Source organism: Aulonocara sp. 'chitande type north' Nkhata Bay, linkage group LG6 (assembly GCF_057382095.1).
Source record: "Aulonocara sp. 'chitande type north' Nkhata Bay isolate Kocher_YH1m ecotype deep benthic linkage group LG6, A_spYH_male_GT1.1, whole genome shotgun sequence".
NCBI classification, from domain to species: Eukaryota; Metazoa; Chordata; class Actinopteri; order Cichliformes; family Cichlidae; genus Aulonocara; species Aulonocara sp. 'chitande type north' Nkhata Bay.
The window spans coordinates 22,817,574-22,831,767 of NC_141349.1; the positions used below are offsets into that span (position 1 = coordinate 22,817,574).

General features: G+C 42.6%; 1 protein-coding gene across 2 annotated transcripts; it reads left to right on the forward strand.

Moving 5' to 3' along the window:
- The first annotated feature begins 1,097 nt into the window (after positions 1-1,097).
- On the forward strand, positions 1,098-14,057 carry bdh2 (3-hydroxybutyrate dehydrogenase, type 2). Of its 2 annotated transcripts, none has more exons than XM_086295696.1 (10): positions 1,098-1,182; positions 8,827-8,917; positions 9,806-9,884; positions 10,868-10,964; positions 12,329-12,437; positions 12,757-12,817; positions 12,998-13,111; positions 13,462-13,520; positions 13,677-13,769; positions 13,923-14,057. In XM_086295696.1, exons 2-10 carry the CDS (start codon positions 8,846-8,848, stop codon positions 13,974-13,976), a joined length of 738 nt encoding a protein of 245 aa, XP_086151822.1. In that variant the 5' UTR covers positions 1,098-1,182; positions 8,827-8,845; the 3' UTR covers positions 13,977-14,057. The 2 variants fall into 2 exon arrangements, with proteins under 2 accessions (XP_086151822.1, XP_086151821.1); XM_086295695.1 differs by having other exon boundaries at positions 1,105-1,182; positions 8,830-8,917.
- Positions 14,058-14,194: the final 137 nt, after the last annotated feature.

Genomic DNA, 14,194 nt, shown 5'->3' on the forward strand with positions numbered 1-14,194 from the left:
ATCATCCACCCATTCACACCCTGGTGATGGCAAGCTACATTGTAGCCACAGCCGCCCTGGGGCGCACTGACAGAGGAGAGGCTGCCGGACACTGGCGCCACTGGGCCCTCTGACCACCACCAGTAGGCAACGGGTGAAGTGTCTTGCCCAAGGACACAACGACCGAGACTGTCGGAGCCGGGGCTCAAACCGGCAACCTTCCGATTACAAGATGACCTCCCAACTCTTGAGCCACGATCGCCCCTTGTGAATGTCTGCATGAGGTTATTTTTTATTTGGTCACATGTGAAAGTGCCTTCAAAATCTTATTATATCGTGAAAACCAACTTCTGTTTCAGGCAAATAGAAGATTTATTTGTTTATTTTCTTATTTTACAAGAATAAATGTTTTTTCCCCAAATGTTTCATTTGAATTACAATCTTGACATTCTTAAAATGCCAACAGATTTATCCTACTTTTAAGCTCTTTAACCATTAACAATAAACACTGAAAAGACCTGACAAAGGAGGGGCAAAGGTCATTTTCCTTCCAAAGTCCTTCCAATTACAAGTCAAGATGATTTACAAAGACAGTGAAATTTTCCAACTCATAATAACAATAACAGAGTATAAGGGCTAGATTAAGAAAAAAGACAGTTTAGAGTGATCTTTTTTTATCATTATTATTATTATTATTGTTCACTTTGACAATAAACTTGAAATACTATTTTAAGATTAAACTCAAAATATAATTTCACCTTAAGGAGTATGTCAGTCATGTGCATTATGCATTACATACTATTTATTTCAACTTTTGTTGTGAAATTTCATATTTACTCTCAAAATGAATAATTGAAAAATTCTTTCTTATATTGTTTTTTTCTTGGTCCTTACAAATAAAATATTTGTATCAAATGTACTTTCTTATACAGGACACTCAAAAGAGAACTTATTTTAACAATTTAAAAAGTTCGTACAAAGCTTAATGTCTTTAATTTTTTAAAGGGTGAAAAAAAACGTCTGAAAGTAGAAAGCCTTGTTGGTGTGCTCCCTTGCTTTCTAGTCTTCTCAAATTGCACCCTGCCCCTTCGTGTGAACTTCCTGGTCTCGAACCAACAGGAGTTCTAGCTGCGTGTCACGTGTCCAGCCTCGCTGAACTCTGACGTTGAGTGCGTCTTGTCGAAGTCGGAGCTGAGCAGAGGGGTGAGTTTCTAAAATCTTTACGTTAGCTAACAGTCCAACCTACAGAAAGCATCTGCACATGCTCATCAGTTAAAGTCATTACTGTGTGGTTGATCGCGCTTGAGCAGCTGATGCAAGTAAAGTTTTTGTAGGTTACACACGTTTGAAAAAAATCTGTTATGCAACAATAGGAATCAATGACATTTCTGCAGTTACAGGTTAACGTGTTTGAAAAGCGATTACAGTCCAATGCTACTTTGAATTGTTACATTTTCTGGACTGTATTTAGAGGGTTTTTTTAAACCATCCAAATCTACTTAGAAGACAGGAGATTCTAGCAATACCACTCACCTTTGTATCTTTTCTTAATGTTATCTCAGTTTAAAATCAAATAGAATAGAATAGCTCTTAATTGCCATTGTACATGTACAACGGAATTATGGAAATTATGGTTTCTAGTAATACCTGTCTGCACATCCTTAGATACACTGCAAATTCACCATAGTTGTACTGGTGCCACTTTTTCTTCTTTGTCTGAGATGGCCACAGTAACTGAAAATCTGCACTGTTTCTAAGACTAATGAACTGAGAACAGGCACAAGCAGTAAGCAGTGAAGCTTAAAATGTCATTTCTCATTTGAGTCACATTGTGTTTCATTATCTCATGTGAGGATTTACACACGAGTTAATACTTAATGAGCAACAGCAGACTGATAGGTAAGTTAAAGTTTTACAGTTTGCTTTAAGACAATGCAGAAGTGCAAAATGTGGAAATCCTGCACTGAATGGTTGAAATCTTCATTCAAATGCTAAACTGGCCCTATGACAGGTCAGTCCACCAGTGCCCAGCAGCCCACATGGTATGGTGTGCCATTTTGTGGTTATTTAAAAGAAAAAAGTTATTTTTTTTTCCTGGAGGTACCAGAGTGGTGTGAAGTGTTTTTGTTCTATAGCTTCACCAAGGCCATGGACATTTGAAAAGGTATACACCTCATTTGCCTGTGGCAATGGTATTAGCTCAGTAATAAACCCAGTATTTTCAAAAATTTTAAACTTCTCCTGGAAAAATTGATAAAACGTAGGAGTCTCCAGAACTGTTAGGCCCCAGCATCGACTGTTACCACTCACAAGAGAAGGAGTGCCATGTCTTTATGAATTAAATATAAATGAAGAATTCTTTGGCAAGTGCTAACTAGGATTGGATCCATCCTTACAGGCACTGTAGGAACTGTTAATTAGCTCTGTGGGGCCTACAATGCTTAATCCTTGGCCACAAGACTGGTGTGCATCAATTCCCTCTTGTTGGCTTACTTTTCAGGGCCTGCTGCAGAATTTGGCTTCTGCAGGCCTGAATTATAAATCTGCAGGACAAGTGTACATGCCCAGGCTTCGGGATAGTTCGTGGCCTCCATGATTGAGGCAAACAACCAGGTCTGGCTGTCAGGTTTAGTTTGTCAGACCAGGACTGCATAGTTGTTCTGGCAGCTTCTATAGAACCTTAAGCCTTGTTTTTGGCCAGGTTTTGGTTGTGTTTTGTATGAACTGCAACCTCACAAGAGCCCGTTTACCGGACTCACCAATGTCTGCTTTTGAACTATAGATGTTGCTATTGAGGATTATTTTATATTATTGTTCTCCTTTTGTTAATACAAAAGGAGAAGTCCAAACAGTAAACACAGCTATTGCAGAGTTTTCCTCAGAACAGTTTAATATTTTCAAGTTGTTAAGCTCTGTGTAAACCCTGGGCATCTCTGAGCTCTGAACTTCTTGCAAACTTGTGTATTCAACAATGACCATCTTGTGCACGCCAGGTTACAAAAAACAAGGCCTGCACGAAAAGTTGAAACAAAAGTAAAGAGTGGAACTGGTACCAAGAGTTGTGACGTCACTTTTGGCGCACGTTGCCGTTCTTAAGGGTGACAAAAACCATGTGTCAGTATACTAGCCCGCCTCCCCTTCCAAAGCCTTCGATGCTTGTTGCCTCCTGGGAATACGAGGCGGGTCTGGGCCCGGGCTGGAGAGTTGGCGCAGTGGCAGGAAGGCTGCTGTGTTGCCTGGGATTACTCCTCATCCCCTACCCAACCCTGTTGCTGGTCACATGCTCTATAATGTTGTACTGTGGACATTTATGTGCTTTCTGTGCAGAGGAGTTTTTTTGTTTCCTGTTCTCATGCTGTCCTCCTATAGCCCAGCATGAGTAGAGGTCTCTTTTTTCCTCTTGTACTTTCCCATTGTAGTGTACATTTCAGTGGTTTTTCTGCAATGCAACCGTTCTCTGACTTGTATCCCCATGTGATGTCTGTGTTGTGTGTGTAAGGTCGGGGGCGGGTTCATTCCACTGCAGGGCAACCTGCCACTGCAAGTGGCGAATAAAATTTGAACTTGAACTTAATTGAGGGACATGCAGTACTGTGCTCAAGGTTGAGATAGGGTCAGATAACATTTTCAAACCAGGCCTTCCCGAGTCAGGACGACCTGAACTCTATTCAGACAATTTTCTTGGGAGTCACAATTATAAAGAACAAGCAATTTATTATACTATTACATATACATATACTCTCTCATAAACACCTTATTCTTAGAGGGTAGGACCCAATGGGGGTCTGTTTAATGGTTCTCTAGATTCAGAGGTAAGTAAGTACACATGTTCAGTAAGATGAGAGTTATAAAATATAGATAGTTATGCTTTACAACTCAAGTGAATTAAATTTAAATTATATAGAGCAAAATCACAGCAACAGTTGCTTTGTGGTGCTTTATATTCTAACGTAAAAGAGCCCACAATAATCTTCATAAATATATCATCTTCATGTTGGTAATATTGATGAAATGATAAGAAGAACTTTTGTGCTCTGAACTTTGTATAGACAGATGTGATTCCTGTATGTTATTCTATATCTTTAAGTCCTTGACTGAGAAACTGCCATATTGCATTATTTCTGGGCTGTGTCACGTCATATTTGGTCTAATTACTAACTTTCACTACAAGTTTCATGGTACTGATCTTGTCTGATTTGTTGGGTGACATTATTGTATTTTTTTTTTTTTTTTTTTTTGTCTTTTTGCCTGTCCCGTTTGGCTCTTTTGCCATCAGAATTATTGCCTAAAGGCAAAGAAAGATGCCCAACGGATTTACTTTACCAAATTGACCATCCCAGCCTTGCCATAATGGTCCATTTGATTCACCTTTTATTGTTTATTTTATTTTCACTTGCTGAATACGGGACAGACTTGACTGGAGGAAAGAAGGGGAGAAAGAAAGAGGGAAAGAGAAACAGCTGAGAAGAGGGACGGGGGAGAAGGGCAAAAAACAAAAACCAACAGAATGGGCAGGAAAAAAAATGCATCTATCGATCACCTGGATCACCTGTTGAGAAAGAAAAAAGAAAACAAGCAGAAGAGAACAAGAGTAATAGAATAAACAACATCACAATGATATATGGGAATATGACAGTAAATACTAAATATTAAACATTATTGTGCAGCACATAAGATCAACAGAACACAGTGTGCTTTGAGGTAGGAGCCAAAAAGGGTGTAGTTTGTGGGTGTGATCACCCGTGTGTACACCTGTGAGCATGGACACGCTTGTTTTTTTAAAAGGTTCCTTCATGTAATGATCTGCTAGAGGGTGTGGGGGGGCCACAGCCCTGTCCTCCAGCGCATGAAGCAGGTATGGAGGAGATCAAAACTCCAGACATCCAGAGGCCCCCAGAACACAAGAGACCAAGGAAGACCAACAGAGGGGCAGCCGCGCCACTGTCCCAGAAGAGCTGAGGAGAGTCCCAGATGAGGGCTCACTCAGCAGTCGCGGAGCAGATGCCAGGGGGAGTTGCAGTGACGCGCTCGTGAGCTCCGCTGGCAGCCAGCTGTGCCTGAGTGACCGAGCCCCAGGCCGAGAGGCCGGGGGCACCCCACCTCCGAAGTGGCCCGAGCGAGCCCCAGGCTCCAGGCCCCGATAAGTAGGGATGGGACCGGTTCTGACATAAACGGTAGTAACCAGACCGAAAAGCAGCGCACATTTCGGTGCTTTATTTCGGTGCTTTTTTTCCTGAGCTGTGATACACTTCTAGCCAATCATTTTACGTTTCCGAGAATAGTAGGCGGGTCCAGGTACGTACGTTCTTTTAGAGCAGAGCTACAGATTAAAAATGTCCAAGGCGAAGCGGTCAAAAGTCTGGCTGTACTTCACAGCAAAATATGCAAACTCAGCAGCCTGCAACAAGTGCTTTAAGCTGATACTGTGATACTGTCAAAGGAAGTAACACCTCGAATCCGATGAAACACCTGGCGATGCATAGCGTTTTTTTTAAAAGCCCAGAAATGCGCCGTATTTGATAGCTTGCTGTGAGACCTCACACCGAGCGCATCTACTGCGGGTGGGTTGGCTGTTATGCAACATCCCCCAAAAACACGAAGAGGAGAGTCCCGGCCCCTAGCCCTGCCAGTGTAGCAGAAATGATGATGGATGATGATGCAGCAGCAGCCGTTCTTTTCTGCGTGCGTAGCTTCATGTTGTTCGAGTGTAATTTACGTTGAGTAGGCTAACCACGTTATTACATTAATGCATGTAAGGTGAACTAGCAAACATCATCATAGCTACATGCGGCTGTCTTCTTGTTTGATGGCAGATACTCCCTTCACCCTGGCCAAAAAGGCTAAAATGACCAAAGAAAAAGTGGAAAACAGTTAAACATGAGAGGTTTTTGGACAAAGTTTGTGTTTTTTCCATTGTTTAAGCACTGCTTCCAGCCATGAGTGATACCATATATGCCCCATAGCTGCAGAAAAGGCTAACATTGTTATCTTTTTACAAAAAACAGCTGAACATGAGAGGTTTTTGGACCAATTTTGTGTTCTCCATTCTTTAAGCACCGGTTTGAGCACCGTTTGAGCACCGGCACCGTTCCAAAAGTACCGATTTGGCACTGGTATCGGATAAAACCTAAACGATACCCATCCCTACCGATAAGCGGCCGCCAAGGAGTGAGCCGGTGTGTACCTGGACGCCCATCCCCGGACACAAAGAACCTCCAACGCACCGATGTCTGAGGGAGTCCGCCACTGGCAGGGGAAGTGGTGGTGGGGGGAGATAGGCCTCCAAACCTTGGAGGGCCTGAGATGTCCCCAGAGAGGTGGCGTCTGATACCCAACCTGACATATAGAGACAGGCATACAGGCACACACAGATACAAACATCCATTCCCACCCTCATGCTCTCATATGCACTTACTCCACACTCAACCAACGTGGAGACAGACATAAAGAGACGCTGTACACACGATCACACTCCCCAAAGGTACTCTACGAACCGGGTCTAGGTACCCTTGCCCCTGGAGGGGGGAACTGCACCCAGACCCAGGTGGTGTTACCCTTTTCCCTGCGGTGGGGAGAGGCAGACCGCCCCGACTCCGCAGCAGCAGGGAGGCCCCACACTCCAGACCGCAGTCGGACGGCCAACTCCTCCTCCTAGCCCCCCCGCTCCAGCAGGCCGCAGAGAATGGGGGTGAGAGAAGACTCCAAACCTCCCTCCACCCGCTCATTGTAGTGTTGATGCATATGTGTTCTAAGGTGCATTTAAAACCCAGGAGGGCATGGAGCTACCTGCCAGAGAGCAGCAGGTAAGCGCATAGTCCCTCCTGCTGGCCCTCAATGTCTACGTGTATTTAAAATTGAGAGGTGGGCAACGACGCCAGGGGTGAGGTGTACACCCTGATGGTACTTTGGATTCCGTGTATCGTGCCCACCCCCAAGATCCTATATGTATGTGTAATGAGAGTGTGAGTAATGTGAATGTCTAAGTTGTGGGATAAAATTGAGGCAGAGGCAGCCAGAAGGGGACAGAGGGGGGGGTAGCCTCCTCTGCACCCTGGTGACACACCCCTACTCCAAGGCCCTGCATGTGTGGGTGGTTGTGGTGGAGCGGGAAGAGGGAGGCAGCTGGAGATGGGGAGGGAAAGAAGGGAGGGCCAAGTGACCCCTCCCTGGGGCCAGCTCCCCCGCTGACCCCAGTAGGCACCCCCATACTCCGCGACCCGCCAGGGAAAGGGGGCCCAGGCCCATCCGGACCGGGGCCCAGTGCAGCAGCGCCTCCCGGCCCCACAGAGCCCGGGACAGTCCACACAACCCCACCACAGAAAAAACTGCACCCACCCCACCATCCACTCATCTTCCAGACTACATAAGACAATAGACGCCCAGGCTGAGATCTTCCTCCACCTCTTCTGTATCTCCCCCTCCTGCAGAGAGAGTTCCTGAAGAGAGGAAAGCTCCTGCAAGGTGTGACAATCTCCCCCACCAGTTGAAGAGCCCCCCAGGTGGCTCGACGCACCAGCGGCACCCTGCGCCAGGGCTGGGCCCCCATGCACGCACCCGCCCACAACCCCGGCAACACACCAACCAGGACCCAAGCCCCCGAGGCCCGGCCAGGGCCCCAGCCCAGAGACTGAGCGCCCCCAGAACCTCACGCCCATCCTGGACCCACCCAGGGGCAGCCAGGCTACCAGGTCAGTAACCCACGTCCGTCAGCACAGACCCTCCCCTAGCCTTGCTGCACGCAGCCACGAGGAAACAGTCACCTGAGAGCCAACAGAGCCCCTAACTGGACATGACCGCTACCCCGGGTTGAGCCCCCCAAGGAAGATGCCTCCGGGGAACCCCCCGACGCCCTAAGCCTGTCCCTACCCCCACACCAATCACAACAGTGAAGGCGGGACCAAACTATGACCCTCCACCCCCACTAGGTGATGGAGCTGATCAAAGGAGCCCAGAGCAATTGATCTGATGTGGTGGCAGAGGCTGTATCAAGACTAATGTAATCTAATAGATAATTTCTATATTGGTTAGAATTAAGATTATTTTTATTTTTCCAGTTCATGAGGACAGTTTTCTTGGCTATGCATAGGGCAGTGAAAACCATATGGGCTATATTCTTTTCTGAAGTGACATTATCTAAGCTGCCCAACAAACACACTAAGGGGGAAGTTGGAATGTTATATTTCAGGTACTTTGATAAGTCTTCACATATCTCGCGCCAAAACTTCTGAACTGGTGGACAGAACCAAAGAGCATGGATATAATTGTCCGGTGAATTGGGTGACATTATTGTAAATAAGGACCAGCACTCTGTGAACTGAATTTAAGCTGGTACTGGAAGCGGAAGACAGACTCACTGATAAAGCACATTTGTTAATAGGGCCTTTTTACCATAAGCTACAATCATTTTGAGCCAAGTAATAAAATTTACATTAATATTTATAATGCCTGACTTTGTCACTATTAGTGACTGAATGCGCTAAACCTAACACTACAGCAAGCTTCTAATGAATTCAAGTCCTCTTCGTAAGTGGTTTTGTGGGGTCACTTAAGAGTTCTCTCTTAGCTGTAGGCCATCAAATGCTGCAGTTTACCGAAAGACCATTTTGCCAATGGTCAATGATTGCACAGTTATCTAACCAAATTACTAATTGCACCACACTTTTCAGAGATTAGCAGTGAATGTATGTCTTTGCATGTCTGGACTGCTGAAAACCACGAATTAAAGTATAGAAATTTGTACATTTGTGTAAAAAACATGCTTGATATACCTTTTTAAATTAAGACTGAAAGCATTTATCTAAATAAATGTGCTGTTATTCTCCAATCTTTTGTTTGTTTTGTTCACAGCAGCAGTGAAAGGTAAACTATGGGTCGCCTGGATGGGAAAGTGATTGTTCTGTCCGCTGCTGCTCAGGGGATTGGACGTGCTGCAGCAATGGTAAAAACATTTCATATCTTCTTCTTAACATCTCACTGATTTAGTGGCTTCTAAATCACAGCAGAAAATGTTTATTTAGTAGTTAAATATTGCACTTATTCAGTGCTCTTTACATTTTGATAAGTATTAAATATAGATTAACTAATATAGGATATACTGCTTAGAGTTAAAGATTTTAAGAAGTCCCGTGATGTAATTTTTCTTAATGTAATTTAAAACATGTTTCTTCCAACTTCCTTATGTATAGAAACACTTAAGCATGTCACCTAATGTCCTGTAAATGACTGCTGTAATAGTGATTCCTGAGTTAATGGAGGCAAAGGTTCAGGACCGTCCTTTAGGGATATTCTTGCCAAAGAGATAACAACACACTTGAAAATCTCACACACTGGATTGGACCATCGCTACATCTGTTCCCTCCAAGTGATCTTAAAGTGTGCAAAGGTGCCTTGTATTACAGTGAACTGGGTTTTTATTGGAGGAATTCAACCTAAAAGTTAAAAGATGCAAATGTTATAAGGGGTCTTTTGAGCAAATCCATTTGCACTTTAAAAACCTGCCTTATTGATGGGAAGTTGAATGGATTTCAGAAGAGTTGTGGAACTGTGGATGGATATTGACAGTCTGCTTTCAGATGCTTGATAATGAGATATTGATTGGTATTGATGATCTGAATTATTCCCTGTAGTTGGAGTGCCCTCGTCCATTCGTACAGCAATTTAGATTCCTGCTCAGTTGTGTCTGTGGCTCGGTGTCCTTCTCTTTTCGGTTTTGTGTCATAACCAATCATCATAATTGCAAATTTTTCCTTAAATTTTATAGCACAGCATGTAGAACATTGAGGAACCACTTGGAACTGAACACTGATTATTTTTTTTTAAACTGTAGGCATTTGCTAAGGAGGGAGCTCAGGTCACAGCCACAGACATAAATGGAGAAAAGCTGAAGGAGCTGGATGGTATTCAAGGCAAGTTTCATCTCTGCTGATCTATGACTGCCATCTTCTGGCTATTTGAGGCATTGCAAAAGGGATGCCAGTTTACTCCTATCCCTTCATTCAAGTTCTTTCACAACTTAATTATTTGATGCAAAGTTTTAAAATTTTGATTACTTTGAAATAGCTTGTACTTAGAGATAGGGTGGGAAGTTCAGTTATTCAAGAGGGGCTTAGATTAAAACCGTGGTTCCTCCACATCGAAAGGAGCCAGTTGAGATGGTTCGGGTATCTGACAAGGATGCCTCCTGGGTGCACCGTGAGGGAGGTTTTCTGGGATTGTCTGACTGAGAGGAGGTTTTAGCCTATAAAGCCTAGGACCTAGGTTCTCTGCTTAGGTTACCGGCACCAGATAAGTGGAAGAAGCAATGCATGCATTCTACTAATTTCTCTCATTTTGGCCAAAGCAGCTAATTAGTATAAATGCATAACACCTATGCTTTCCCCAGAGTGAAGTTGTTTTTTCTACAAGAGCCATTTAACGTATCTCTATTAGAGAAATTGAAATTGCACTGTGGTCATTTTAAAAAGAAAAAAAAACCAGATTATCTCATTTCTGGTGTGCATATCATATATTAGTTGTAAAAGGCTTTATATGGGTTTTAATTGTCTTTTCTTCAAGACTGTGAGAAGAGAACCATATCTCTATTTATTCTGGTCTCTGCAGTAAATGAGTTTGAATAAATAGGACATGAGCAACATTCTTCTTCACGCCTGAGCACTTCACCCTCTTAACTGGCTTTCTGCAGAGCCATTGAGCGGTCAGTAGGAAAAGATGTATGTTGAAGAAGATAGCAGCCAGGACCATTGTTTTGCTGTGTAACTGTGAAAATGATTGATAAATGAAGCTGCTATACCTTGAATTATTTCATGCACTAAAATAAAGCCAGCTGTTATGAAGACAAAAGCAGTGCAAGTATAATCTAAACTGTCCTTGTTTTTGTTTTTGGTGTCAGGGATCAGGACCAAAGTGGTGGACGTGACCAAGAAGGACCAAGTAGAAGCCCTGGCCAAGGAACATGACCATGTAGATGTTCTGTTCAACGTTGCTGGGTACTTTTTAAATTAGTTTTTATTTCTCTGATTTACTGAAGAAACAAAAACCTTACATAATTCTTGGAAAAACAAAATGTATGGTATTTAGAAGTTCCACATCAAGTAAAACAAATAAAGCTGTAATTTGCACCATTTTTGGAAGTAAATTCATGTGAGTTATTGTTGACAACAGATTAAAGTAGAAAACTGAAAAAAATATGTCAAAACCAGAATTCCTAAATCAGCAGTCACTGTGCATTTTACTTGTAGTTTCAAATAAACGTTAAGTTATTCTTTTTAACCATGAGGAAGTCAGGAGAGACAGAGAAGTATGTGAGGGTGGTGCAGGACATGTAAGAGGACAGCGAGACAGCGGTAAGGTGTGCAGTAGGAGTGACAGATGGGTTCAGGGTAAGGGTGGGATTACATTAGGGATCAGCTCTGAGCCCCTTCTTGTTTGCAGTGGTGATGGACAGGATGACAGATGAGGTCAGACAGGAGATACTGTGCACTATGATTATTTAAAGACAGAATACATGTGAATTAGATGGACACAGGTCGAAAGGTGAACATGCAAGTGAAGGTAGTGAAGGTAGATCAGTTTAAATACCTGCGTTCAACCATCAAAACCAATGGACAGTGCACAAGAGAGGTGAAGAAGAGATTGCAGGAGCATGGAGTGGCTGGAGACAAGTGTCAGGGATAATTTGTGACAGAAGGATAGCAACAAGAGTGAAAGAAAAGGTTCAAAAGATGGTAATAAAGATGCTCAGATTTTTGAGTGAACAGGATGGGTAATATTAGAACTGAGTACATCAGAGGGACAGCTCAGGTCGAACGGTTTGGAGACAGAGTTAGAAAGTCTAGGCTGAGATGGTTTGGAGATGTGCAGAGGAGGGACAGTGGACAGAGGATGTTGCCAGCAAGGAGGAAAAAAGACACAGATGAGGTTCTCGGATGAAGTCAAGGAGGACATGCAGTGTTGGTGTGACATAGGTGGAAGCTAGGAATAAGATGTGATGTCAGTTGGATGATCTGCTGTGGTGACCGCAAAAGGAGAAAAAAAGATAAAATTGAAGTTACACTTTTCTAATTCACCCATCTGTCTCCTGCTTACTACTTAATTACATTTCCAAAACCCCATAACATACATACATAACCCCCTCTCCCCTTTTCTCAATTTTATTAACAGGTTTCTTCTACATTATCACCTTTGAGTTTTATCTTGAAATGGCAGTAGTTTACCACTCTGGTTTTGATTAAGTTATTAGGTACAGATATTGTCACTTGTGTCTCACTGTTTGTCCAAATTGTCATATTAATGCTGTCTAAAGTTATTAGATGAGGCTATTTTTCCACTAAATGTCTGTGCTCGTACACAGATTTGTGCATCATGGCACCATCTTGGATTGTGAAGAGGATGACTGGGACTTCACAATGAATGTCAATGTGCGGAGCATGTACCTGATGAGCAAGGCTTTCTTGCCTAAGGTGACTTTTGGCCACTTCACCAAACTCTTAACACCATTTATCCCGTGAATGTAATAGGTGCTACTGATAATAGTGTGACATATGCCTTTAATTTTGTTCTCATCCGTTGTTGGATTAGCTGCATTAACTGTACCACTGTGAACCCATGACATGATGGGTGAGGACTGCTCAGCTACTAATCCTGCTTTAGCTGCAAACTAACCAAACTGCCAAACTGTACCTTTAGCGCAGATCTCGGCACTTTTTATTGCTTTGTTTGTGTAGTTTTAATCTGGATTCAACAAAAACAATTCTGTTAATATGCCATTTGTCATTCTAGATGTTGGCAAAGAAGTCGGGAAACATTATTAACATGGCATCTGTTGCATCAAGCATAAAAGGTAAACGATCTTCCTCAGATCTTTTTTTTTTTATTATTGCAGTTGCTTGTAGAACTATTCCTACTTAAAGGGACACGATGTCTTTGAAGTTTGGCCAGTCTTTGCAATCCTCTTATCTCAGATAAATGCTTTGCCTGCGTATGGCTGTGTGTGAGTGACAGATGTGTTTCCTCAACACAGGCGTTGTTAAGCGGTGTGTCTATAGTACCTCCAAGGCTGCAGTGATTGGGCTCACCAAGTCCATAGCTGCGGATTTCATTGAGCAAGGCATTCGCTGTAACTGTGTTTGTCCTGGTAAGGTTAGAACACAGTGCAACAAATCACCATATCACCATGTGTTTTTAGTCTTCCTCAGTGATACTCAAAGTATACTGTAAACGTCCTTGAAATTAAACTAAATTGATGGGGTGTTTTAGCTGAAGGTTGTTTCATGTTAGGGCACACTGGCTTAAGAGCCAGTCTAAAAAGATGCTGTGTATACTTTTATTTTGATTATTTATATACATCACATCCAAGTCCAACCCAATCGTATTTGATACTTATTAATAGAAAAATGTTCATTTAGCCAAAGACCATAATTTCTTAACTAACTCTTGTCTTTTGATAAACATTTCATTAGGCTTGCTCTCTTTCTATTTCTGTAGGGACTGTTGATACTCCATCACTGAGGGGTAGGATCCAGGCTCAGCCCGACCCAGAACAGGTATTGCAGGCTTTGATGTACATTTTCGCCAACCTGACAGTAATGCCTGCGTGATTCATATACTATGTGTCATATGTTATCTTTATTTACACAATGTTAAATAATGATGACTGGATGATGAAGATAATGAATGATCCAATTATAACTCATTTACAGGCTTATAAAGACTTTATGGCAAGACAGAAAACTGGCAGGCTGTGCACAGCCGAAGAGGTTGCACACCTGTGCGTATACCTGGCCTCAGATGAGGTGAGTGCTTGCACAGATGTAATTCAGGAGGTATAATAATAGTATGAATAGAGTGTAGGTATCATAGGAATACACATACCTAGAGAAAGCTGTAGATATTTTTGTCAGTAAAGTAATTTACCAGTGGTTTTAAACTGTCTGGGCCCTCCACAGTCAGCCTATGTGACTGGGACAGAGCACATCATCGATGGAGGTTGGAGACTGTGAGGAAACTGGAAGGACTACATCATTACAGAAGTGGAATCCAAACCTTGAATTCAAATAAAGTTGTCATAAATGGATAATTTTTTTAAATTATTATTATAAAATAAGAAAAAAATATCAGTAATATTGCATATTTTATGGAAAAATGTCTTGTTTTGCAACTGAAACCTATGCTGCAAATATATTTGTCATCCTAAATTCAAAATATAAATAATGTACAG